This window comes from Drosophila bipectinata, chromosome 3L (assembly GCF_030179905.1).
Source record: "Drosophila bipectinata strain 14024-0381.07 chromosome 3L, DbipHiC1v2, whole genome shotgun sequence".
NCBI classification, from domain to species: domain Eukaryota; kingdom Metazoa; phylum Arthropoda; class Insecta; order Diptera; family Drosophilidae; genus Drosophila; species Drosophila bipectinata.
In genome coordinates this window covers 2,472,052-2,493,695 of record NC_091738.1, presented here as the reverse complement: position 1 = coordinate 2,493,695, position 21,644 = coordinate 2,472,052, and the positions used below count along the sequence as shown (strand labels likewise).

The 21,644-nt window shown below is 52.3% G+C and overlaps 8 protein-coding genes across 11 annotated transcripts; 6 read left to right on the top strand and 2 right to left on the bottom strand.

Annotated features, from left to right (window-relative positions):
* Positions 1-2,297: 2,297 nt before the first annotated feature.
* Positions 2,298-4,070, top strand: LOC108126191 (SPRY domain-containing SOCS box protein 3). Its single transcript, XM_017242655.3, has 3 exons — positions 2,298-2,831; positions 3,148-3,709; positions 3,774-4,070. The coding sequence occupies exons 1-3, from the start codon at positions 2,514-2,516 to the stop codon at positions 3,908-3,910; spliced, it is 1,017 nt and encodes a 338-aa protein (XP_017098144.2). The 5' UTR covers positions 2,298-2,513; the 3' UTR covers positions 3,911-4,070.
* A 1,045-nt stretch (positions 4,071-5,115) lies between these two features.
* On the bottom strand, positions 5,116-16,997 carry brm (ATP-dependent helicase brm). 4 transcript variants are annotated; one of them, XM_070279359.1, is made up of 7 exons: positions 16,869-16,997; positions 16,020-16,370; positions 15,874-15,968; positions 8,894-10,135; positions 7,171-8,830; positions 6,323-7,114; positions 5,116-6,261 (listed from the first exon to the last, which is right to left on the bottom strand). In XM_070279359.1, exons 2-7 carry the CDS (start codon positions 16,291-16,293, stop codon positions 5,402-5,404), a joined length of 4,923 nt encoding a protein of 1,640 aa, XP_070135460.1. In that variant the 5' UTR covers positions 16,294-16,370; positions 16,869-16,997; the 3' UTR covers positions 5,116-5,401. The 4 variants fall into 4 exon arrangements, with proteins under 4 accessions (XP_070135460.1, XP_070135458.1, XP_070135461.1 ...); XM_070279357.1 differs by lacking the exon at positions 16,869-16,997 and adding an exon at positions 16,595-16,740; XM_070279360.1 differs by lacking the exon at positions 16,869-16,997 and adding an exon at positions 16,595-16,740 and having other exon boundaries at positions 15,874-15,956.
* LOC108126301 (inositol monophosphatase 1) lies at positions 10,310-11,449 on the top strand. Its single transcript, XM_017242817.3, has 2 exons — positions 10,310-10,978; positions 11,033-11,449. Exons 1-2 carry the CDS (start codon positions 10,395-10,397, stop codon positions 11,355-11,357), a joined length of 909 nt encoding a protein of 302 aa, XP_017098306.2. The 5' UTR covers positions 10,310-10,394; the 3' UTR covers positions 11,358-11,449.
* On the top strand, positions 11,602-12,872 carry LOC108126303 (uncharacterized). Its single transcript, XM_017242819.3, has 2 exons — positions 11,602-12,128; positions 12,403-12,872. The coding sequence occupies exons 1-2, from the start codon at positions 11,649-11,651 to the stop codon at positions 12,775-12,777; spliced, it is 855 nt and encodes a 284-aa protein (XP_017098308.2). The 5' UTR covers positions 11,602-11,648; the 3' UTR covers positions 12,778-12,872.
* LOC108126302 (inositol monophosphatase ttx-7) lies at positions 12,944-14,075 on the top strand. The gene is made up of 3 exons (XM_017242818.3): positions 12,944-13,493; positions 13,551-13,654; positions 13,726-14,075. Exons 1-3 carry the CDS (start codon positions 13,014-13,016, stop codon positions 13,994-13,996), a joined length of 855 nt encoding a protein of 284 aa, XP_017098307.2. The 5' UTR covers positions 12,944-13,013; the 3' UTR covers positions 13,997-14,075.
* On the top strand, positions 14,356-15,461 carry LOC108126300 (uncharacterized). Its single transcript, XM_017242816.3, has 2 exons — positions 14,356-15,072; positions 15,132-15,461. The coding sequence occupies exons 1-2, from the start codon at positions 14,489-14,491 to the stop codon at positions 15,412-15,414; spliced, it is 867 nt and encodes a 288-aa protein (XP_017098305.1). The 5' UTR covers positions 14,356-14,488; the 3' UTR covers positions 15,415-15,461.
* On the top strand, positions 16,957-18,033 carry Arl1 (ADP ribosylation factor-like 1). The gene is made up of 3 exons (XM_017242820.3): positions 16,957-17,096; positions 17,205-17,421; positions 17,514-18,033. The coding sequence occupies exons 1-3, from the start codon at positions 17,093-17,095 to the stop codon at positions 17,833-17,835; spliced, it is 543 nt and encodes a 180-aa protein (XP_017098309.1). The 5' UTR covers positions 16,957-17,092; the 3' UTR covers positions 17,836-18,033.
* On the bottom strand, positions 17,517-21,472 carry PolD1 (DNA polymerase delta). The gene is made up of 2 exons (XM_017242815.3): positions 21,323-21,472; positions 17,517-21,264 (listed from the first exon to the last, which is right to left on the bottom strand). Exons 1-2 carry the CDS (start codon positions 21,376-21,378, stop codon positions 18,042-18,044), a joined length of 3,279 nt encoding a protein of 1,092 aa, XP_017098304.2. The 5' UTR covers positions 21,379-21,472; the 3' UTR covers positions 17,517-18,041.
* Positions 21,473-21,644: the final 172 nt, after the last annotated feature.

Below are 21,644 nucleotides of genomic sequence, written 5' to 3'. Positions count from 1 at the left end.
ACATGCTTACGGAGTGGGCATGCGGCCAGATCCTGCGATGTGCATGGCGAGTGCCAGATCAACGGATGCCGCAGATTGCATCACCGTCTGCTACATGAAGAGGACGAAGGGCGAAGACGGCCGGAGCAGCGAGGTGGTTTCAGGCGCCACAACGGAGGGAACCAGATGTCACCAGTTTCCAGACGCAGCCCGGACAGGAGGTCTTCGCCACGAGGTGGTTACAGGGACCACGAGAGGACCCAGGAGTCGGCTGTCCGCAGAAACAGCCTGGAAAGAAGGGCCCCGCAGCCAGCGGAGGCGCCCATGCAGAGAAACTTAAGTATTGACGTCGAAGGAGGCAGACTTTTGTTCCGTATACTGCCAGTAACGCTGTACGGAGCTGGTCGCCAGGTGGACACATACGCGCTATTAGATGAAGGATCCTCCGTCACGATGATCGACGACGAGCTACGGAGGGATCTGGGAGTGCAAGGCGAACGTCGACAACTGAACATCCAATGGTTTGGAGGAAGAGCCAGCAGGGAGCCTACCAACGTGGTGAGTCTGGAGATCAGTGGAGCTGGGAAGCCCACTCGTCACCCGTTGAGGAACGTGTACGCCGTTTCGAGCCTGAGTCTGCCGATGCAGACGTTATGTCGACGAGATGTCCAGGGCGTTCATAAGGATTCGCGACTGCCGATGAAGCCCTACAGCAACGTGGTGCCGAAGTTGCTCATCGGACTGGACCATGGACATTTGGGATTGCCACTTAGGACGAGACGGTTTGCCAGAGAGGGACCGTTCGCGGCCGCAACCGAGCTTGGATGGGTTGTGTTTGGGCCAGTAAGTGGACAATCAACTACGCCGTCACCGAGGTCCTGCCTTCTAGCCGTGTCAGTGGAGGACACGATGGAAAAGATGGTGGAGGACTACGTCGAGATGGAAGGCTTTGGTGTGAAGCTCGCGCAACCGGTCGCAGCCAGCGACGACGCGCGGGCCCAAAGGATCCTCGACGACACCACGGTGAAAGTGGGGCGTCGCGACCAGACGGGTTTGCTCTGGAAGGATGACCACGCTGTGCTGCCACGGAGCTACGAGATGGCACACAGACGGCTGATCGACGTCGAGAAGTTGAAGCGCCACGGGCCGTTGGCGCTAGGATACGATCGGATCATCAAGGACGTGTCCAAAGGATATGCGAGGAAATTGCAGCCGGATGAGGTCGCGGTGAAGAGCGACAAGCTATGGAATTTGCCACAATTCGGTGTCGAAACCCCGAACAAGCCCGGTGAGGTCCGGCTTGTGTTTCATGCTGCAGCCAAGGTTGGAGATCGACGTTCCCAACGATTCCTTTGGAGAGGTGGTAACGACGATCGAGACCCGGATGTGTACGAGGTGAGCAAGAACTTCGTGGGAGCCGACAAGGAGGCCAGACGATTTGGAGACGCGTTCGAGACGGAGAGGATACAGAGGCGGAGTATGGGAGCAGATGGTGCATTGCGTCAAGCGAGTGCTGCGCCATACCCTGGAAGAAGTCGCGCCGAGGGACCATGTGGAGTCCCACCATGGAGTACCTGCCTACGCTTGTGCGCCGCGAGAAGTGGTGCCAGGGAACGGAGCCCATCCGCCAGGGCGATATGGTCTTCGTCTGCGATCCTGCCTTGCCCAGACGAGAGTGGCGCAAGGGCATCGTGGAGGAGGTCTACAGCGGAGCCGATGGAGATGGATGGAGCTAATGGACTATCTTGGACAATGTTGCGGCCCGTCTCTAAACTTGGAGTTTGGATTTGAGTGAAGCGGGTCTTCACGGGGTCGGGGATGTCGACGGTCAAAAACATTGTTATCGATAGTTAAGTCAGTATTATTAGGAAATGTAGTATTTTAAGTTGTCGGAATTACGGGCCTACTAATAGCGGTAGTGTGAATGCCGCCAAAAAGTGCCATTCATTGTTTTGTTGATTGTAGGAGGGCACACTGCGGTAAGAAGAAGGATTAATATTTGAATTGTAGAATAATTTATGAATTTACAGAATAAAACGTTCCGTTAGCCACAGCCAAGGCCTTTGAAGTACCCCTTTCTTCGGACCTACGCGTGTGGGGAGCCGTTTAAGGCAACTCCACATGACACAAAACAACAAATCTATTAAAAATTTATAAAAAAAATGCATATATTTATATAAGGTATAAAAATTGGTAAACATTTTTAATTAAATTTAAAAATTTGTAAACTGTGATTTTTACTAACGGTGTATATACTAAATAAAATGATTTGGTATATAGAACGATCTGAATATCTTTACCATCTGGCCACACTAGCCTAGGTTCTTGACCATGTTTACACATCGCATTGTTTTTTGTTTTCTGTTCAGATCGCCGGTGGGCCAACTACGCTTATATATGAGGCTGGAGCTGGTTTGACTGGAATCATTCGTGCCAGATCAGTGAGCCCGTCACATGCGCTTAGTTGCAGTGCATCCAGTGAAAGCGGAACATATCAGAAGTACTACACTTCCAACATACCACCGCATTCCAACATGTTGCCGAAACAAGAAGCCTGCAATCCCGGATTCTGCGACTGTCCGTTCCCGAACTCCATTGAGGTCACCAACCACAAGGGCCACATCCCAGACTTGGTCAAGTGCCGCTGCGGCGAAGATGTACCTGGGAATGTAAGCCCTTGGAGATGGCATGTCTCCGAGGAGTCGGATGCCTTGGTCACCGACAGGGACATCATTTTTCACCCCACCTACAGCCAGGGCACGGCAATTGTAAGAGGAGAGCATGCCCTAAAACCGGGCATGGTGCACTTCTGGGAGATGCGAGTCATCACCGCGCTGGCTGGCACAGATGTGGTAGGTTCGCAGGTCGGGTTATCACCCCTTCAGCGGCTTGACAACCGATGATTAAGATGAAAGTCAGTCAAAGTCGCTACACGAAAATAGAACAGCTTGTAGGGCATCTGGTGTGCTCGATTCCATTCGAAACGATTTAATTGTTGGCTCCATTGTACGGATTACAGATTACAATGAAGCGATAAGATATGAGAAGCAGACGCGTCCAGAGAAGGAAATCTCTCTAGACAGCTCAACTAGCTGATAAGCAGAAAAGTTCAATGTAAACATCGGTGTGTATTCTTACAATAATCGGCTTCCTTTTTCTTATCCCTAGATGTTCGGCATCGGCACCGGTAGCATCAATTTGGAGCAGTTCAAGTTCCACTTTGTCTCGGCTTTGGGTACCAATGCCCAGTCCTGGGGATTCTCTTACTCCGGCAGGGTCCAACATTGTGGAGAGCAGATTCCCTATGGTCAAAAATTCTCCCAGGGATGTTTAATTGGTGTCTACCTAGACCGCACCAATGGACATTTGGAGTTCTTCCTCAATCGGAGGCCACTCGGCGTGGCCTACACGAACGTTCCAACGGATCCAGATGTTGATATATACCCGATGGTCTGCTCCACGGCAGCCAAGTCTGTGATAAGGTTGATCAATTGCACCTCGCAGCCCGTTACGCTTCAACTCCGTGCCTTTCAAGCTTTGGCCAAGGATCCTGCAAAATTAACAGAGCTGCGCCAGATGCCAGGCCTGAAGGGTATCCTGCAAGCGTACTGGTTCATGGCGCCCCCCATTAGATACTCGAGAAGATCCCGCGAAAACGAATTCGACCTCGGTGACGAGGCCGTCCTGTCCAGCTCCAAGTTGCGGTTGAGTCGCAAGCAAAAATACAAAGGTAAGTAGCAGGATACTCGCCTTTAGCCGGATAACTCATTCAACTAAATCTCATTCATTTACAGAATCCGATGATGTGAACATTGACGAGGATTTGTACGCGAATGCCCACAAGATCTCGTTACGAAGAAGCGAAAGCGGGGATGAGGAGCATGCATCCGTTCAGGAGATGTGTGATGAGTACTTCCACTACCTATTATAGATCGATGTTGCCATATCATAGTTACATTAATGCATTTATTTATCTTATGTTAAACGAATGGAATGTTATTAGAGTAAGAACAAAAGTTAAAGATATTCATGTACCTCTGCACTTACCGTATATGCCAGATTTTTTGTTAAAATACAATGAAAAAAAGTGATGGACTGAGGTGTTTCGCTTAAGTGTCGGATGGCTATTAGCAAAGATATGCAATTTTTAAAATTTTTTTAGGATACTCCACAAAATTTAATCAAATTAATGAAGATTAATGAAGAATCGATGTACAAATCGTTTAAGGTATTGCTCTCAAGAATCGGATAAATATTGCCAAAGATATAGCCTTCGCTGTGGGCCATATAGTGCCTCCATGCATTTTCTTGATTTTTGAAGGGGTTCCTCCAGAAAATTTGACAAAAAATCTAAAAAATATTTTGTTGTTAGGTTTTGATGCAGATTGATGGAGAATCGATGTACAAATCGAATGAGGTATTCCTTTTAAGAATCAGATAAATATTGCCAAAGATATAGCCTTCGCTGTGGGCCATATAGTGCCTCCATGCATTTTTTTGATTTTTGAAGGGGGTCCTCTAGAAAATTTGACAAAAAATCTAAAAAATATTTTTTTGTTAGGTTTTGATGCAGATTGATGGAGAATCGATGTACAAATCGAATGAGGTATTCCTCTCAAGAATCGGATAAATATTCGCAAAGATATAGCCTTCGCAGTGGCCCATATAGTGGATCCATGCATTTTCTTGATTTTTGAAGGGGGTCCTCCAGAAAATTTGACAAAAAATCTAAAAAATATTTTGTTCGAAGGTTTTGATGCAGATTGATGGAGAATCGATGTACAAATCGAATGAGGTTCTCCTTTTAAGAATCGGATAAATATTGCCAAAGATATAGCCTTCGCTGTGGCCCATATAGTGCCTCCATGCATTTTCTTGATTTTTGAAGGGAATCCTCCAGAAAATTTGACAAAAAATCTAAAAAATATTTTTTTGTTAGGTTTTGATGCAGATTGATGGAGAATCGATGTACAAATCGAATGAGGTATTCCTTTTAAGAATCAGATAAATATTGCCAAAGATATAGCCTTCGCTGTGGGCCATTTAGTGCCTCCATGCATTTTCTTGATTTTTGAAGGGGATCCTCCAGATATTAGACTTAAATCCTTAAATACATATATTCCAAACAATTTTAAATCTACGTAATATATGCATTTATTTAAAAGCATGTAATTTTAAATACAATTTTATAATTTGTGTAAAGAACATTGGGGTGTATATTGGAAAAAGGAAACTTAAACGAAGCCCTACAACTAAGGTTAAAAGGTTAAAATGATTGCGTGCCTGGTAGGCAAGGTGGTCAGTGAATCGGCTGAATACAAGCGATTCAGCAAGCACCTTATCCGGAAGTGTATGAACCTAGGCCAAATAAAAATCAATCGACGTCCAATGATCCGCGCTTGAAGATCATGCCCAGCGGCAGCTAGTCCATGTCGTCGTCGTCGTCATCGGAGATGGTGTACTTCTTCTGGGAGCGCTTGCGGCGCGTTTGCTTCTTGGATGTGGTGGCTGCACCGCTGCCCACGTTCGACGACTGCGTGGGCGTGGCCGGGGCACTGGCCAGAGACTTGTTGAGCTTCAGCTTCATTTTCACGGCCGCCGCAGAGGTGGTGGCGATCTCCTCATCGTCGGAGCCATCGTCCCCGCCATCGTCATCCTCGTTTTCGGAATTGTCTGATCCCCCGCCACCGTTTCCTTGCGCCTCACCCGTATTCTCCCCTGCCGCCACTGCCATTGCATCTGCGGCAGCGGTTATCCTTTGCCTCGCGGCCACGAACACCTTCTGGAGGGCAATCGAGTCCAGATAGATAAGGGAAGCCTCCTCGTTGTAGATCTGAGCATTCTGGCAGAGCTGCATAAAGTCCTTCTCCAGCTCGTTGAGATCGGCGTACTTGCAGTCCTCGATGCGCTGCAGGATCTTCTTGATGTCCACCGGCCGCTTGATGATCTCGTAGTAGTCGGGCAGCCTCTGACGGGAGGGAAGCTTCATGAAGGGCTCGGACAGGGTGCGGCCGTCCTGAGTGTGCTTGATCACCGCGCTCATGATTTTGTTCATCTGTTTCTTGGAGCGCTTGTCCAGGTTCTGGCGCCGCCGCCTCTTCAGGATGAGCGAGTCGTCGTCGGACTCGTCCTTGCGGTTCTTTCGCTTGCGCCGCTTGCGCTTCGAGTCCTCCTCCTCCTCTTCCTCATCGAACTCGGCGCCGTCGTCGATGGCTTTCAGCCACTCCTTCTCGGTGAGGCTGTCGGTGTAGTCGACTTCCTTGCGCTGCCGAGAGCCGCGACCTAAAGAAATGGAAAGGGTTAAGTTTCATGGCCTAGAGACAATGGAATCTTGAAGACTCACCCAAAATAGTGTCTTCATCGTACTGGTAGTGGAAACGCTCTACTTCATCGTCGTCCTTGGTCAGCCAGTCGGGCAGCTCTGACTCATCGATCAACCGTTCCCTGCCCGGATGAATGTCCTCGTCCTCCTTCTTGCGTTCAGCGTCCATCCGCTTGAAGATTTCTATCTCCTCCTCGCTGCGGGCGATCATCATGTTGATCATCTCGTCGTCGGGCACCTCGTTCTCCTCTTCCTCCTCGTTGTCGTCCTGATGCAGGATCGTCTGCAGGAACTGTTGCCGCTCGCTGCCTGTCGACTTCTGATCGAACATACCGGCCTGGATGACCTTCTCGTCCATGTTCAGCTTGTATCTGGCGGCGGCCAGGATACGCTCCTCCACAGAGTTCACAGTCATCAGCCGGAGAACGCGCACCTCGTTGCGCTGGCCGATACGATGGGCTCGATCCTGAGCCTGCAGATCCTGGTGAGGATTCCAATCCGAGTCGAAGATCACCACGGTGTCGGCCGTCTGCAAGTTGAGACCCAGACCGCCGGCTCGGGTGGACAGCAGGAAAACAAAGATGTCAGAGTCCTTGGCGTTGAACTTGCGCAGCAGCTCGCCACGATCCTCGGCCTTGGTGGTACCGTCCAGTCGAAGGTAGCCGAACTGGCGCCATCCGAGATAGTCCTCGATGATCGTCATGCACTGGGTCATCTGACAGAAGAGCAGTACGCGATGGTTTGTGGCCTTCAGCTTGGGCAAAATGCGATCCAGCAGCTCGAACTTTCCAGACACACGATACAAGTCAGGTCCTATGGAGGAAACAAGGTTAATAACCAATCCCGTCCTGCCAGAAGAGGATACTCACCAGAAACCACTCCGTGACCACCGGTGTGGTCGCAGTACTTCTCCTCGATGTGCTGGAACATGAACGGATGATTGCAGAGCTTCCTCAGCTGGACGATGGTGTTCATCAGGGCCTTGGCGCCGCCCTTTCCGTGCTTGCCCTTCTCCGATCCGTCCGTAAGGAGGACGCCCTTGCTCTGCATGTGCTTGTAGAGGACGCGCTGCAGGGCGGACATGTCGCACTTGATGATGTACTCCACCTTGTCGGGCAGCTGGTGCTCCACCTCCTTCTTGAGACGTCGCAGCAGGAAGGGACGCAGCACTTTGTGCAGGCGACGGATAATCAGGATTGTCTCCTCCTCGTTGAGCTCCACCTTCTCGCCGGTGGTGGCGAAGGGGGCGTTGAACCACTGCTCGAATGTGGAGCAGGACTTGAAGATCGAGGGCAGCAGGAAGTTGAGGAGGGCCCACAGCTCGGGCAGTTTGTTTTGGAGCGGCGTTCCCGTGAGGAGCAACCGATAGGGCGCTATGTAGTGGGTGTTCAGCACCTGGGTCAGCTTGCAGTGGTGGTTCTTCATGCGGTGACCCTCGTCAATGATCATGTACTTCCACTGGATCTTGGCCAGCACCGCCTTGTCCTTGATCACGTACTCGTAGGTGGTCAGCAGCACGTTGAACTTGGTGGCTCGCATCTGGTTCTGAAGCAACCGCCGGCCCTGGGGGCTTCCCTTGTAGCTGACCACGCCCACGGCGGGCGCCCACTTCTCGAACTCGAGCACCCAATTGGGCAGAGTGGAGAGGGGCACGATGATCAAGTACGGGCCCATCACCTTCTTGCGGTCCATCAGGTAGGTGACCAGCGAGATGGTCTGGATGGTCTTGCCCAGACCCATCTCGTCGGCCAGAATGCCGTTCAGATTGTTGTTGTAGAGGGAGACCAGCCACTCCAGACCCTTCAGCTGGTACTCCTTGAGCTGTCCGTTCACCATGATGCTGGCCTGCTCCGTGACCTTTTCGTGGATGGTGTGGGCGATGCTGTAGTAGGTCTGCTCCTCGGTACGGTACTCGTCGTCCTCCACCTTGGCCTGGGTGATCAGAGTCTTGGTATCCTCTTCGCCGCCCGCCGGCGCCGCCTTGTCGGTAACGTCTTCCGCGGCCTGCGGCTGCTCCTCCACCTTGGGCTTGACATCCTCATTGCCGCTGGTCTCCTCCTCGTCGTCGATCCAGTCCCAGCCGGGGTGCATGTTCAGCCACCGATGAAGGTGCTTCAGCATGGGGGCGTCATCGCCGGTCAGCTTCTTTCCGGTGCACTGCTCCACAACGTGGACGCGCATGTCGGCCACAATGCTACCCTCGTCGATGCCGATGTACTCGCCGCTCATCAGCAGCTCCTTCTTGTAGAGCTGCAACCGCTTGCCCTCCTCCTCCTTCTTCTTCATCTGGTCGTCCTTGTGCTGCTTCACCATCTGGGTCAGGTTGCTGATGTACTCGTCCGTCTGCGACAGGAGGAAGGCCAAGCGCTTGTCCTTCTTCTGATCGATGAGCTTGCGGTAGCCCTCCTCGTCCTCGGCCATCAGGCGGCGCATACGCTCCTTCTCGATCCTCTCCTGCTCCTTCTTCTGCTCGCGCTCTGCGTTCGCATGGTAGTTCATCACCGCCTTGTTCATCCGCGCCAGCTGGGCCTAAGAGAAGAGCAAGGCGGCAGGATAAGCAAAGAACAGTTTACATGAATGGCGTCCACCTACCTTGTTGTTCCTGTGGAACTCCCTCAGATCCTTGCCATGCTGCAGCACCGCGGCCAGGAACTCCAGGTGCTTCTGCCGGCGCTTCCTCTCAGCCTCCAGCTTCTGCTGCTTCTCCAGTTTCTCAGTAGCTCTCGCCTCCCGCAGACCCTGCCGCTTGGTGCGCTTGTAGAACTTGATGTTCAGGGCCGTTTCCAGGGTCGTGTCTCGCCTCGTGCACTGGACGAACTCCATGCGTAGCTGCCGCTGGAAGTTCAGGACCCGCAGGGCTCTCAGCTCGATGGCTGCTTGGAGGCGCAGGTCCTCGGACATGGTGGCCGGCAGGCGCTGCAACTCCTGCATGCGCAGCGAGATCCTCGCCGCTATCCGGTTCTCCCTTTCCTGCAGCAGGGTGATGGGGTCCAAGCCCACTGGCTTGGCCACTGTGGTCACCCGATTGGGTTTCGGCATGGGCATGCCAGCGGGAGGTACTTGCCTCGCGGCTGGACCGCCGCCGGGCTGCGGAACTTGACCCACAGGTGGCATACCCGGCTGAGTCGGCCGCACTCCCTGCGTGGGTATCAGTGGCTGGCCCCCGGCAGGTCCCATGCTCAGCGGCTTGCCTCCGTTCGGCAGCTGGTGCTGCAGTTGCTCGGGTGGAGGTTGCTGCGGCTGCTGTGGTGGCTGCTGTTGCTGCGGCGGTTGCTGCTGCTGAATTGCGCTCGGAGGTTGCGGCGGCAGCGGCTGACCTTGCTGCATGTGCGGCGGCGGAGGAGCAGCCTGCATCTTCTGGCCCGGCACTGGCGGCCCATAGGGATTGCTAGCCGGCGGAGTAGGACACTGACTGGGCGTTCCTGCAGCCGGCGGCTGTTGTTGTTGCTGCTGTGGCTGCACTGGCGGTTGCCCTGGCGGCGGTCCTCCCGGTGTCCCCGGCGGCCCTATAGGTGGCCCTGGCGGCGGCTGCTGTTGGGCCGCCTGAAGCGCCTGCTGCATCTGCATGGAAATGGGCTTGTTCCTCGCCAGCAGCCGGTAGGCCGTGATCTGTGTGCGAAGCAGATTCACCTGGTTGTTGTTCAGATGCTGGTGCTTGGAGGTGGCCCGCATGGCAAGCAGCTGCGAGTAGCGGGGATCCTCCTGCAGGCCCTTCTCCTCCATCGAGTCGATGGCGCGCTGCAGGGCGTGCAGGTTCTCCTGGCTGGACCGCTCCGGAGGCGGTGGGCCGCCAGGCGGGCCGCCCGGAGACACTATGCAGGGTTGAGTGGGGGCCTGAGAACGGGAGGAAACATTATTAAATCAACTAATACCCTTCACTCCAAGTTAGACCTACTGCCTCTGCCATTGTTCGGAAAAAGCTGACTTCAAGAGCAAATTAATTAAAAAAGCTCCCTCCCGGCCAGAATCTCAGTCAGTGAACCAAGTGACTGTGCATCTAGAACCAAAACCCGTTCTGCTGCCAACTGCCAGCAGTGTTGGATTCACGCGGAAAGTCGGAATATCTCGTAAAGATTGTGAGAAGATAACAGCGATGGCAGCTAGCAGGGAGCAGATCGAGGAGCTCTATGAGTTCATCCATCCCTTGGCGGTACGCGCCGGGGAAATCCTTCTCGAAGGCTACGAGAACGCCGGCAAGGCTGTGGCCCTGAAGGACGGGGAGTTCTACAACGTGGTCACCGCCTACGACAACCAGATCGAGGAGTTCCTCATGGAGGAGATTCTGGCCAGGTACCCGGAGCACAAGTTCATTGGCGAGGAGGACACCCACAAGAATGACAACATAACCAAGGAGCTCACCGACTCCCCCACCTGGATCATAGATCCCATCGATGGCACCTCCAACTTCATCAAGCAGATCCCCCACGTCTCCGTCTCTATTGGACTGTCCATCAACAAACAGATCGTCCTGGGAGTGGTCAACAATCCCGCCCAGAAGAAGCTGTACACCGCCAAGCTGGGCCAGGGGGCCTATTGCAACGGGGAGCCCATCCGGGTGAGCAGCTGCAAGACCATCAACGACGCCAATGTAGCCTACGAGGTCTGCCTGCTGCACGCCCCCAAGATCCGGAACAAGCACATCAAGCGGATCTACCATGTGGGCTCCAATGCCAGAAGGTGAGAGGTTTTGGCATATGACCCTCCACTTGGCCTATAACTCCCTCTTTTCAGACTCCTGGCCTACTCGGCTGTGGTGGACTCCCTCTGCATGGTGGCCGCTGGCAACTTGGACGCCTTCCACATCGAGGACATGTACCCCTGGGACTGCGCTGCCGGCTACCTCCTCATCTGCGAGGCTGGCGGAGTGGTCACTCATCCCTATGGCGGGCCCTTCCAAATCATGAAGCCGGACCTAATCTGTGCCGGGACCGAGAAGCTAAGAGCCGAGATAGAGCAGCTCATAAGAAGAGCTGACCAGGAGCCGCATGTGGGAGGCGATGGAGTTTGTAATCTGGACGATGTTCTTCAAGAGATTATCAGCAGAAACCCCAGATAGATGTCCAAGATAACTCCGTTTCTAGACCATTAAATAAAATGCAAATCATCGGATGAAACCCACAGAGGTTCTATCTTTGTTTACAATTTTAATCTCTTGGAAGCGGAGTCCATATTTTGGTGCCCTTGGGTGTACGATAGAACTCTCTGAGAAGTGCAAAGTGATAAAAAGCTTGGCGGGAAAGCTCCCCACAGCTGATTCACCCACACTCGGCGCTCGGCGATAGGCAGTCGGCGCTGGGCGGAAGATAGTTTGGTCAGTTGAGTGCAAGGCCTCCAGCTGAGAGTTGCCATGAGTTCCCCGGTTAGCGAGTCCAAGCTCAAGGAGTACTACGATGTGGCCCTGAAGCTGGTCCTCAAGTGCGGACCCCTGATGCAGGAGGGCTACCAGAAGGCCAAGAACGACTATGTCGTCAAAGCGGACTTCTACGACCTCGTCACCGTCTACGACAAGCAAATCGAAGACATCCTCACCGAGGGCTTGGTGGCCGCCTTCCCCGACTCCCTCATCATTGGCGAGGAGGAGTCGGCAGCCTCCAAGCGCCAGGCCGAGCTGACGGACGCCCCCACCTGGATCATCGATCCCATCGACGGCACCACCAACTTCATCCACCGCATCCCCCACTGCTGCATCTCCGTGGGCCTGGCCATCAACAAGGAACTGGTGGTGGGCGTCATCTACAACCCGCCGGCAAACGAGCTCTTTTCGGCGTACAAGGGGCACGGAGCTTTCCTCAACGGCCAGCCCATCCGCACCTCCAAAGCGACGACGGTAAGCGAGAGCTTATATAAGCGGGAGCCACAAACGAGATAAACAACGAAATTCTACAAGTAATCATGCATATCATCATTCCGCCGGGAGAGGGCATGTGTGTTTTTCGATAAAGAGCCATGGAGAAGGGTGATGTGTGGGCAGATGATATGGCAGATACATATTTGCAGAGCTCCTCTTGGATTTAATAGCTCGGGGAAAGATCTTTGAGTCACTTTGCATTCCCAGTACACCCAAGAGATAACATTTTATGCGTACTTTTCCCCAATTCCAGGTCAAGCAGTCAGTGGTGGCCTATGAGATCTCGCTCATCCACGCCGCTGGAGTCAGGGACAAGAACGTGAAGCGCCTCTACAAGCTGGCCTCCAACGCCACCGCCACCCGCTGCTTCGGTAGCGCAGCTCTGACCCTGTGCTATGTGGCCAGCGGGCAGTGCGATGCCTACCATGTGGAGGACCTGAAGCCCTGGGACATAGCTGCCGGCGCCATTATCCTCACCGAGGCCGGAGGCACCATCTGCCACACCAGCGGCTCCCAGTTCGATGTGATGAAGCCCGACTGCGTGTGCGCCGCCACCCCGCAGCTGGCCAAGAACGTGATTAGCCTTATCGACGAGGCCAGCCAGATTACAGAGTACACCTTTAAGTAGTGATAGCCCCTAATCCTAATCCTAATCAGTATGCAAATGTATCCACTGTAACAGCCATGTAATCTATTAAAGAACCGCACGAAAGTGGGACTCTAGCCACAAACTGTTTTGGAAGAAATGGCGATAGGAGCTTTGCGGAGAACCCAAAGCTTCCCCTGTCAATATTCCAGCTGATTCCAGCACTATAAAAGTTCCAAAAAACACACACGGCCATCAGTTGTTGTTTAGGTCTAATAATGAGCCAGCCAATAGACGAAAAGAAACTCCGGGAGTACTATGAGGTGTCCCTGGAATTGGTGCGCCAGTGCGGCCCCCTGTTCATGGAGGGCTTCCGGAAACCGAAACTGGAATTCCAAACAAAGTCGGCCATCTACGACCAGGTCACCTACTACGACAAGCAAATCGAGAGTGTTCTCTCGGAGGGGCTGCTCAAGGCCTTTCCGGAATCGAAAATTATCGGAGAGGAAGCTTTGGCAGACTCGCAGTCGCATGGCGAACTGACGGACGCTCCCACATGGATTATAGACCCCATCGATGGCACCAACAACTACATCCGCAAGATCCCCCACTGCTGCATCTCCGTGGGCCTGGCCATCAACAAGCAGCTGGTGGCCGGAGTCATCTACAATCCGGCCCAGAACGAGCTGTACTCTGCCTGGCAGGGGCACGGAGCTTTTCTGAACGGCCAGCCCATCCATGCCAACGACATAAAGACGGTGGGTACGATAGTGCAGCTTTTGATAGTAGATTTCAAGTAGATTGGTTCCGAACAGATGGATCAAGCTGTGGTGGCTTTGGAGACCTCCCTAATGGTCTTCCCCAAGCGGCGGGGTAGCAAGATGAAGCGGTTCTACAAGCTGACTTCGCAGGCCAACGGGTGAGTGACCCACAGAACTCTGATCTCCCCTGGAAAACTAAACAGAAACACAATGACGTTTTCCTTATCAGCTCCCGCAGCTTCGGCAGCGCAGCTCTGGGGCTCTGCTATGTGGCCGTCGGCCAATGCGATGTCTATCATGTGGAGCACCTAAAGCCCTGGGATCTGGCCGCCGGAGTGGCCATTCTCCGGGAAGCAGGGGGTACTGTCGTCCACACCAGCGGCGGAGCCTATGATGTAATGCATCCCGATTGCGTGTGTGCCAGCACCGAGGAATTGGCGAGGAATGTAGTTCGACTGATTGAAGAGGCTGACCAGCTAACATGTTTAACTTTCGAGTAGTGAAGACCTTGATGAACATGAAAGATTACAAAATGTGATGAAATAAAAACATAAAATAATAAACAAACCTATTATTAAACTCCACAATAGAATATGAACTTGCAGCCCGAAAATATAATTCATCTGGCTGATGGAAACTGGTTTTACAACAATATGTGGCTGACTGGCTGGCTGAATGACTGTCTGGGGAGATAAAAAGCATTTGTCTATTTGTGTACATCAAACAAATTGAGATAAAACAGAGGCACTGGTGAGATGCCAATTTTCGTAGCACTCCGGGGCTTGGGGGGAGCTGGAGCCATCATAAAACTCGATGCAGGCAAACAATCAGAGACAATTGCTGAATGTAACCAAAGCTCCAGCCAGACACTGCGAGCAGGCAAGCAGCCAGCAGCTGGAGCGTGGAGATACTTCCAATCTCTCTGATTAGTTGGCACCGCGACCTGAGCAGAGACGCATCGTTTGGACTTCCGAGCTACGAGTGGAATCAATATGTCTGAAGTACGGCAAGAGGAGATCGAGGAGTTGTACAACTTCATCCATCCCCTGGCGATCCAGGCGGGGGAGATCCTCATGGAGGGCTACGAGATGGCCAGCAAGAATGTGTCCATCAAGGGAGACTTTTACGACGTGGTCACCGACTACGACAACAAGATCGAGGACTTCCTCATGGAGAAGATCCTCTCGAGCTATCCGAGCCACAAGTTCATAGGCGAGGAGGCCACGGCCAAGAACAACAATGTCTCCGGGGAGCTGACAGATGCCCCCACCTGGATCATAGATCCGATCGATGGCACCTCCAACTTCATCAAGCAGATCCCGCACGTCTGCGTGTCGATTGGCCTGTCCATCAACAAACAAATCGTAGTGGGAGTCATAAACAATCCCGTCCAGAAGAAGGTCTTTACTGCCAAGCTGGGCCAGGGCGCCTTCTGCAACGGCCAGCCCATCCGAGTGAGTAGCTGCGACAGCATCAAGAACGCCAATGTGGCCTACGAAGTGTCCCTGCTGCATGTCCACTCGGTGGCCAACAAGCACATCAAAAGGATCTACCACATAGGCCTGAATGCCAGGAGGTAAGTACGCCACTTCCATATCCTTTTTCGGTTTAATTTTCCTGCGAAACCCCACATAGACTTGTGGCCTACTCCTGCGTGGTGGATGAGCTGTGCATGGTGGCCGCCGGCAACCTGGACGCCTTCTACATCGAGGACATGTACCCTTGGGACTGTGCTGCCGGCTATCTGTTGGTGAAGGAAGCAGGCGGCGTGGTCACACATCCTTTCGGGGGACCCTTCGACATTATGAAGCCGGACCTGGTCTGCGCCGGCACCGAGAAGCTGCGCAAGGAGATCGAGGATCTGCTGCGCAAGGCCGACAAGGAGGAGTCGGTGGGAGGCAAGCCAGTGCCGAAGTAAATTAAGCATGACACAATAAATTGTTTGCGAAAAGATCTAAATTGAAAGCTCGAGGTTAGCTACACTCTCAATTAATTGAAAGCTCCATCTTCCAAGAGCTTTGGCCGATCTTCCAGCTTTTAATTGTCGGCAGCTGGTCGGCGATAAACAAAAAAAAAGAGGCGGGAATCCAGATGAGACTTTGGTAAACATCATATCGTGCATATCGTCTTGAAGCCTTGGCTCCTAAGCCTGCAACTCATTCGTTTTTGATTGCCAATCATATATCTTCATGAGCATAGGGATTAGCTTCATCATCATGCTTTAAAATGAAAGATGTGGCATTATAATGCACTCTAATCCTAATTCGTAACTAAACTACAGTCCCCTGCTTCCAAAATCCACTTCCTCCTTGAAGTTCTCTAACTCTTCCTCATCCAAAACCCAAATAATGTCCTTTAGAAGGCGTGCTACACTTACATTAGGTGGCATTCCGTGCGTTTGGTAGCCCAGTGGCGACATATTCGGCCCCGTCGGCGGCATCTGCATCCCCATGTGCGGACCTTTTGAGAAAACTGCGGATAATTACTCGCGATAAACGCCGAGATGAAAAGTGAAAAACATACTCATTCCCTGGTGGTGTGGCGGCATATGGTGTCCAGGTGGGCCCTGACCGGGCGGGCCGTGCTGCATGGGATGGCCGTAGGCGCCAGGATGGCCGGGCGGAGGGGGTCCCTGCATGTGGGGTGGGGCTCCTGGCGGCGGTCCTTGAGGCGGTCCCGGCTGCTGGTGGGGATAGGGACTGTGCGGCGAGGGAGCTGGGCTTTGGGAGGGCGGAGCCATCGGACTGGGCGCCTGTGGCGGCGGCATGGGACTGTTCGCCGGCGAGGGCGAGGCCATCTCTGACTATTGCTCTGTATACGGCTCTCACACGAAAAACTCTTTAAATATCTTAGCTTCACTTGGCGCGGGTGTGTCTGGAAATAAGCAACATTCCTTGTCAACAATAATAATCTTTCACAATAAGTTATACGAATTTTTTGTTGTTTTTTTTGGCACACTTTTGCGCAGTCTGGAGCCCAGCCAGAGCAAACACTGCAAATAACCGGCGAAAGCTTTGCGTAGAAGTCACAATTTATGCTCAGCTTATCAAGCACTGTTCAAACAATTGATTAGGATTGTTTTGGATGAAAATTTGTACCTATTAGCACTGTTTGAAGAGATTTTTTCCACACTTTTTCCCGAACGACGCTTAGTGTTAGTGTTCTGTTATAGAGACGGCCGCCATTACAGAGAAAACCGGGGGTGGCAACTCTGGCAACCGGCAACAAAAGGGGCGCGTTCAGCAACAGCGTTACCAGCTTGCTTTTATTTAATAAATATTCAGAATAATACAAATTTTTTTGTTATCTAATAAAGTTTTTTAAAATCTTATAAATTTAAAACTATTGAAAAACTAAATTATAGTTTCTTACCTGTGACCATGAGGGTGAGTCGAAACCTGCTGAACGCACAACCCCTGACACGTCATGTTCGCGTGGAATGCGAATGGCAAAAACCAAAAACCATTCCCTGTCAAAAAAAGTGAAAACAAGACTATTTCGATTTTGTATTAATTGTAGAAGCAAATACAATTAATTAGGTTAACACTTAAGCATTTAGAGGCCGCGCCAGCACTAGTCGAAGTTAAGCCGAAATCATGGGTAGGCCAAGCCACTGAACCGGAGTGCGGCGACCTCCCCCACCCGGTGACGAAGTCTGGTATCATAAAAATAATGTATGAATGTGTGGTTTTTGTTGTTGTTTGGCAGGTGGGGTGCTCAGCTACTTTCGCGGCCTGCTCGGCTCCCGGGAGATGCGCATCTTGATACTCGGACTTGATGGCGCCGGCAAGACAACCATCCTCTACAGACTGCAGGTGGGCGAAGTGGTCACCACGATACCCACCATCGGCTTCAACGTGGAGCAGGTCACATACAAGAACCTCAAGTTCCAGGTCTGGGACTTGGGTGGCCAGACAAGTATTAGGTGAGTGTTGGGGGTCGAGATAAGGAAATCGTCTGATGTCGGTATCTGATATCTGAAGTCTATCAGAAAACTAAAAATATTCTTTTTTTCAGACCCTACTGGCGTTGCTATTATAGCAACACAGACGCCATCATCTATGTGGTGGACTCGGCGGACAGGGATCGGATTGGCATCTCCAAGGACGAGCTGTTGTACATGCTGCGGGAAGAGGAACTGGCCGGAGCGATACTGGTCGTCTTGGCCAACAAGCAGGACATGGAAGGTTGCATGACCGTTGCCGAGGTCCACCACGCGCTGGGGCTGGAGAACCTCAAGAACCGCACATTTCAGATATTCAAGACGTCGGCAACCAAGGGCGAGGGACTCGATCAGGCCATGGACTGGCTATCCAACACTCTGCAGAGCCGCAAATGAGTCCAGACCGAGCGCCAGCCTCATTCCCCTCGCCCCTGTGTAAAAATGTGTGTCCAAAGCATCGCCAGCTAGGAATCGTCGTCTACAGCTTTTTTCAAATTGCATATTGCGCAAAAATCCACGAACCGAAAGAAACTTTGTAATAACTTCTAGTAATATAATTATTAAATTATAGGATTAAACAATTCATTAAACCCATGCACTGGTCACCAGTCGGCCGGGCCGAACCGGAGGACCCGCTTCTCCTGCGTATCAAGATCCATGCGCACCTTCTGGCGCATGTAGAAGATGGGGCAGTCGCGGTTGGAACAAATCACCTCCTCGTGCAGGGATCCCTGGCAGCGCTGGCACTCTGTCCACAGGCGAGAGAAGGATTCCTCCAGCTCCCGCTTGGCGCGCACTTCCTTCTGGTAGAGCTCGCTCATCCGGGGTTCGCAGTGGGGACAAAGGCAGGCCTGCTCGTAGCCCTTGGGCATCAGGGACTTGCAGCCCAAGCAGGAGGTCTTCTTGGTCATGAAGCCGGCTAGTCCGCCCACTTTGGAGGTCACCACTGTGCGGGTGCGGGTGTGCTCGCCCTTCAGCAGAATCGACTCTGCCTTCTCTCCCAGAATGGGCTCGAAGATCCTCAGCAGCGGCTTGGCGAGCTGCTGCTCCAGGTAGTAAGTGGCGTCGATGGGCACGCTGTTCTCCAGGACGTACAGGGGATCCTCTGCCTTTTGGTAGGCGGGTGTGTTCTTGGCTGCAGCGCAAATGACGTACGGAACTCGATCTCCCAGCTTCGGGGCCGTGCCAGGATCCCTCTTCTTCATCTTTGCGGCCAGCTCCACGTGCGCCTGCTTGGCGGCGTAGTCAGTCTTGGCCAGCTCCTTGGTGATGACCAGGTGCGATATGTCTATCCGATTACAGAGCAGATCTGCAATCACCTGCTTGGCGTAGGCCACGGCGCCATCGGGGTCTCGTTCAATGAGCAGCTTCTGGAGGCAGGTGTTCATCAGGTTGGCCACCAGGGGGGAGTTGTCTCTTCGGACTGTCTCAATGCCCTTGCAGTCCATTTTATCGTACGTCTCCGGTCGCGTGAAGTACAATCCTGCGTAGCGCTTTTTGTTGATAAGGAGGTAGGGATAGTATACCTTCTCGAACTCCAGCTTGATGGGGTGGACGAACTTGGAGCTGACCAGCTCTGCTGCCTCCCTGCCCAGTTCCATGCTCCGCTCCAGGGTCTTCACCCCAAAGTTGACCATCACAGAATCCGTGTCGCCATAGATGACTACGGCATTGTTTTCGTAGCCGTTGGCTTGGGTGTAGTGCGACTCCACCTCGTTCTTGGTCATCTCAATCATGGTGCGGCCGTAGGCGGTGACGCTGCCAGAAATCTCCAGGCAAGGCAGCTTTCCCACCTGGGCGCCAGTGAATCCGTACACGGAATTGGCCGAAATCTTGAGCGCCAGCTGTCGACCATCCAGAACCTTCCTTTTGAAGGGATCGGTTTCCACTTTCAGGTCGTTCTTGGCCCGTTTTCTTGCGGCCAGGAGGGACTCCAAGATTTCAGGCAGGAGACCTCTTCTGACCTCGGATTTCACAAAGTAATTATTGGCGGGAGTGCGCTCCACTTGGTCGTCTTGAAGGTTTTCCTGCTCCCTTAGCTTCTCCCGAGTTCCGCCCAGAACCAAGGTGGTGTAGCAGAGATTGTGGGCCATCATGATACTCGGGTACAGAGAGGCGAAATCCAAAGTTGAAATCGGATCCGCATAGTAGCCCCTTTTGGGTTCAATAACAGTAGCACCCTCGAACTGTTCGTCCGAGCCTTGGGAGGTGTAGGAGGGCATGATGAAGCCCTTGGTCTTGGCCTTGCGCAGCAGTTGGCTCATAACCTTGATTTGTTGTCCGCGGGTGAGCAGGGATTCCAAGGGTACTCCCGTCACCCTGGCCATCTCCATGTAGTTGACAATGGCCATCAGTTTTTCCAGCAAACGCAGCGGAAGGTACGCATCCTTTAGGCAGTACATGGCCAGGCGGCGACGCGTCTGCTCATCGCCGTTCTGCAGATCCGTAATGATGCTGTGATGGACATCCTCCTTCTGTTCTTGCAGAAAATGGTAGCTTACAGCGTTGAGGGTGTAGGAGCGCAGCTTATAGTCTCGGAGCAGCACAAACAGCAGATCGAAGGGAACCCTGCCCTCGAAGTTCACGTACTGGTTTTCTCGACGACCCATTTGCTTGGACTGTATCACCTGCTCCTTGATCACGGAGCGTATGTTCTTGATCCGGCCCAGATACTCGAAGTTCTTCACCTTCAAGTGAGCTGCTCGGTTGAGAAGGTAGGGGATATCGAAGTTGTTTATGTTGTAGCCAGTTAGAATGTCTGGATCAACCTCTCGGACGAAGGCGCCCCACTTGTCCAGAAGCTGGGTCTCCTTCTCATGGCACAGCACTTGGCTGCCAATAATGGGAGCACATTCGTCCAGGGTGAAGACATTCCTGATGAAGGGCTCATGCTCGCCCTGCCGGATAACCATATTGGCTATCTGAATCACAGGATCCATTTTGGCTTCTGGAAATATTCCCTTGCGACCAGCGCATTCGATATCGAAGGACAGGATGCGGAAGGGAGCCACCTTGGCCCATTCGCCCTCAGGCTCGTGGGAAATGAACTTATCGAAGGCCACATCCACCTCGATCTGGCAACGGGACTCGGGCAGTGGCTTGCTGTGACTGCTCCTCAGACGCCATTCGCCTTTCGGAAGCTCTATCCAGTTACAGCCCACTACTGACGTGTCCACCATGAAGCGGATATCAAAGTCAATGTTGTTCTCAAAGGCGCGACAGTCCTGAAAATCAATCTCCGCCATTATGACCTCCTTCTTCAGCAATCTTGAGGCGGCAGCCACAAATCTGGGCAAAGTCACAGAGATCTTAATGTATCGCTGCTTCTTGTCGCCATTGTAGCCGTGGATATTCAGCTTCTCCACGAGCTCGACCATGAGCACAGCTTCCTGCACATTATCCTTATTGTTGCGAATATCAGCTATGACCTTCTGGTCAAGAGCTTGCTGCAGTTTTTCGCAGTGGCGCTCCTCGAACTTCTTGGGGGCTTCGATGTAGAAATACGGGCAGAATCCGTGGACATGACAGCAAACAGAGTTCCCATCCATGGTGACACCAAACATACGAACTACGGGCACTGGACCCAACTGGGCACCCGGCATCCCTGGCAGCGGTTGGCCTTGATAGTTCTCCACATCCAGTTGCTGGAATTCCAAGCTGTCTTTGGCGGGATCTAACTTGGGAGGCGCTGGCCGGGACCAACGTTCGCTGGTCTGTTGGTTTTCCGGTCCTTCTCCCAGTAACAAGGTCTGGTCCATATCCTCGCTGTTTTCAAAGGCAGCCAGTTCTGCCTCAAAGTCCATTTCCTCATCTTCATCAGGATTCCTAGAGCCCCAAAATAGTTATTGATTGTAATGTATTGACTTTTCGGGAGTAGATTTACCTGGGCTTCTTGGACTGCCCATTGGACGGTCCATTAAACTTGCGTTTGGCATCCATCCTTAAATTAATTTGCAATAAACATGGGTTTCAATGATGCCAAAAATTGAGGCGCGCTTTTACAGGTGGAATAAATTAGTGTGACCGTTGCGGGTGCGCCAAAACTAAAAAATACCAAAATATAGTGAATTTAAAAGAATGTAACGGTTTCTTAAATTATATTTAATTTTAGAAGTTCAATCAAAATTAATGATAATTTTATTATATATATTTTAAATTTCAAAATAATATAAACTCAATTTTATTTTATTCCCTATTCATAAACC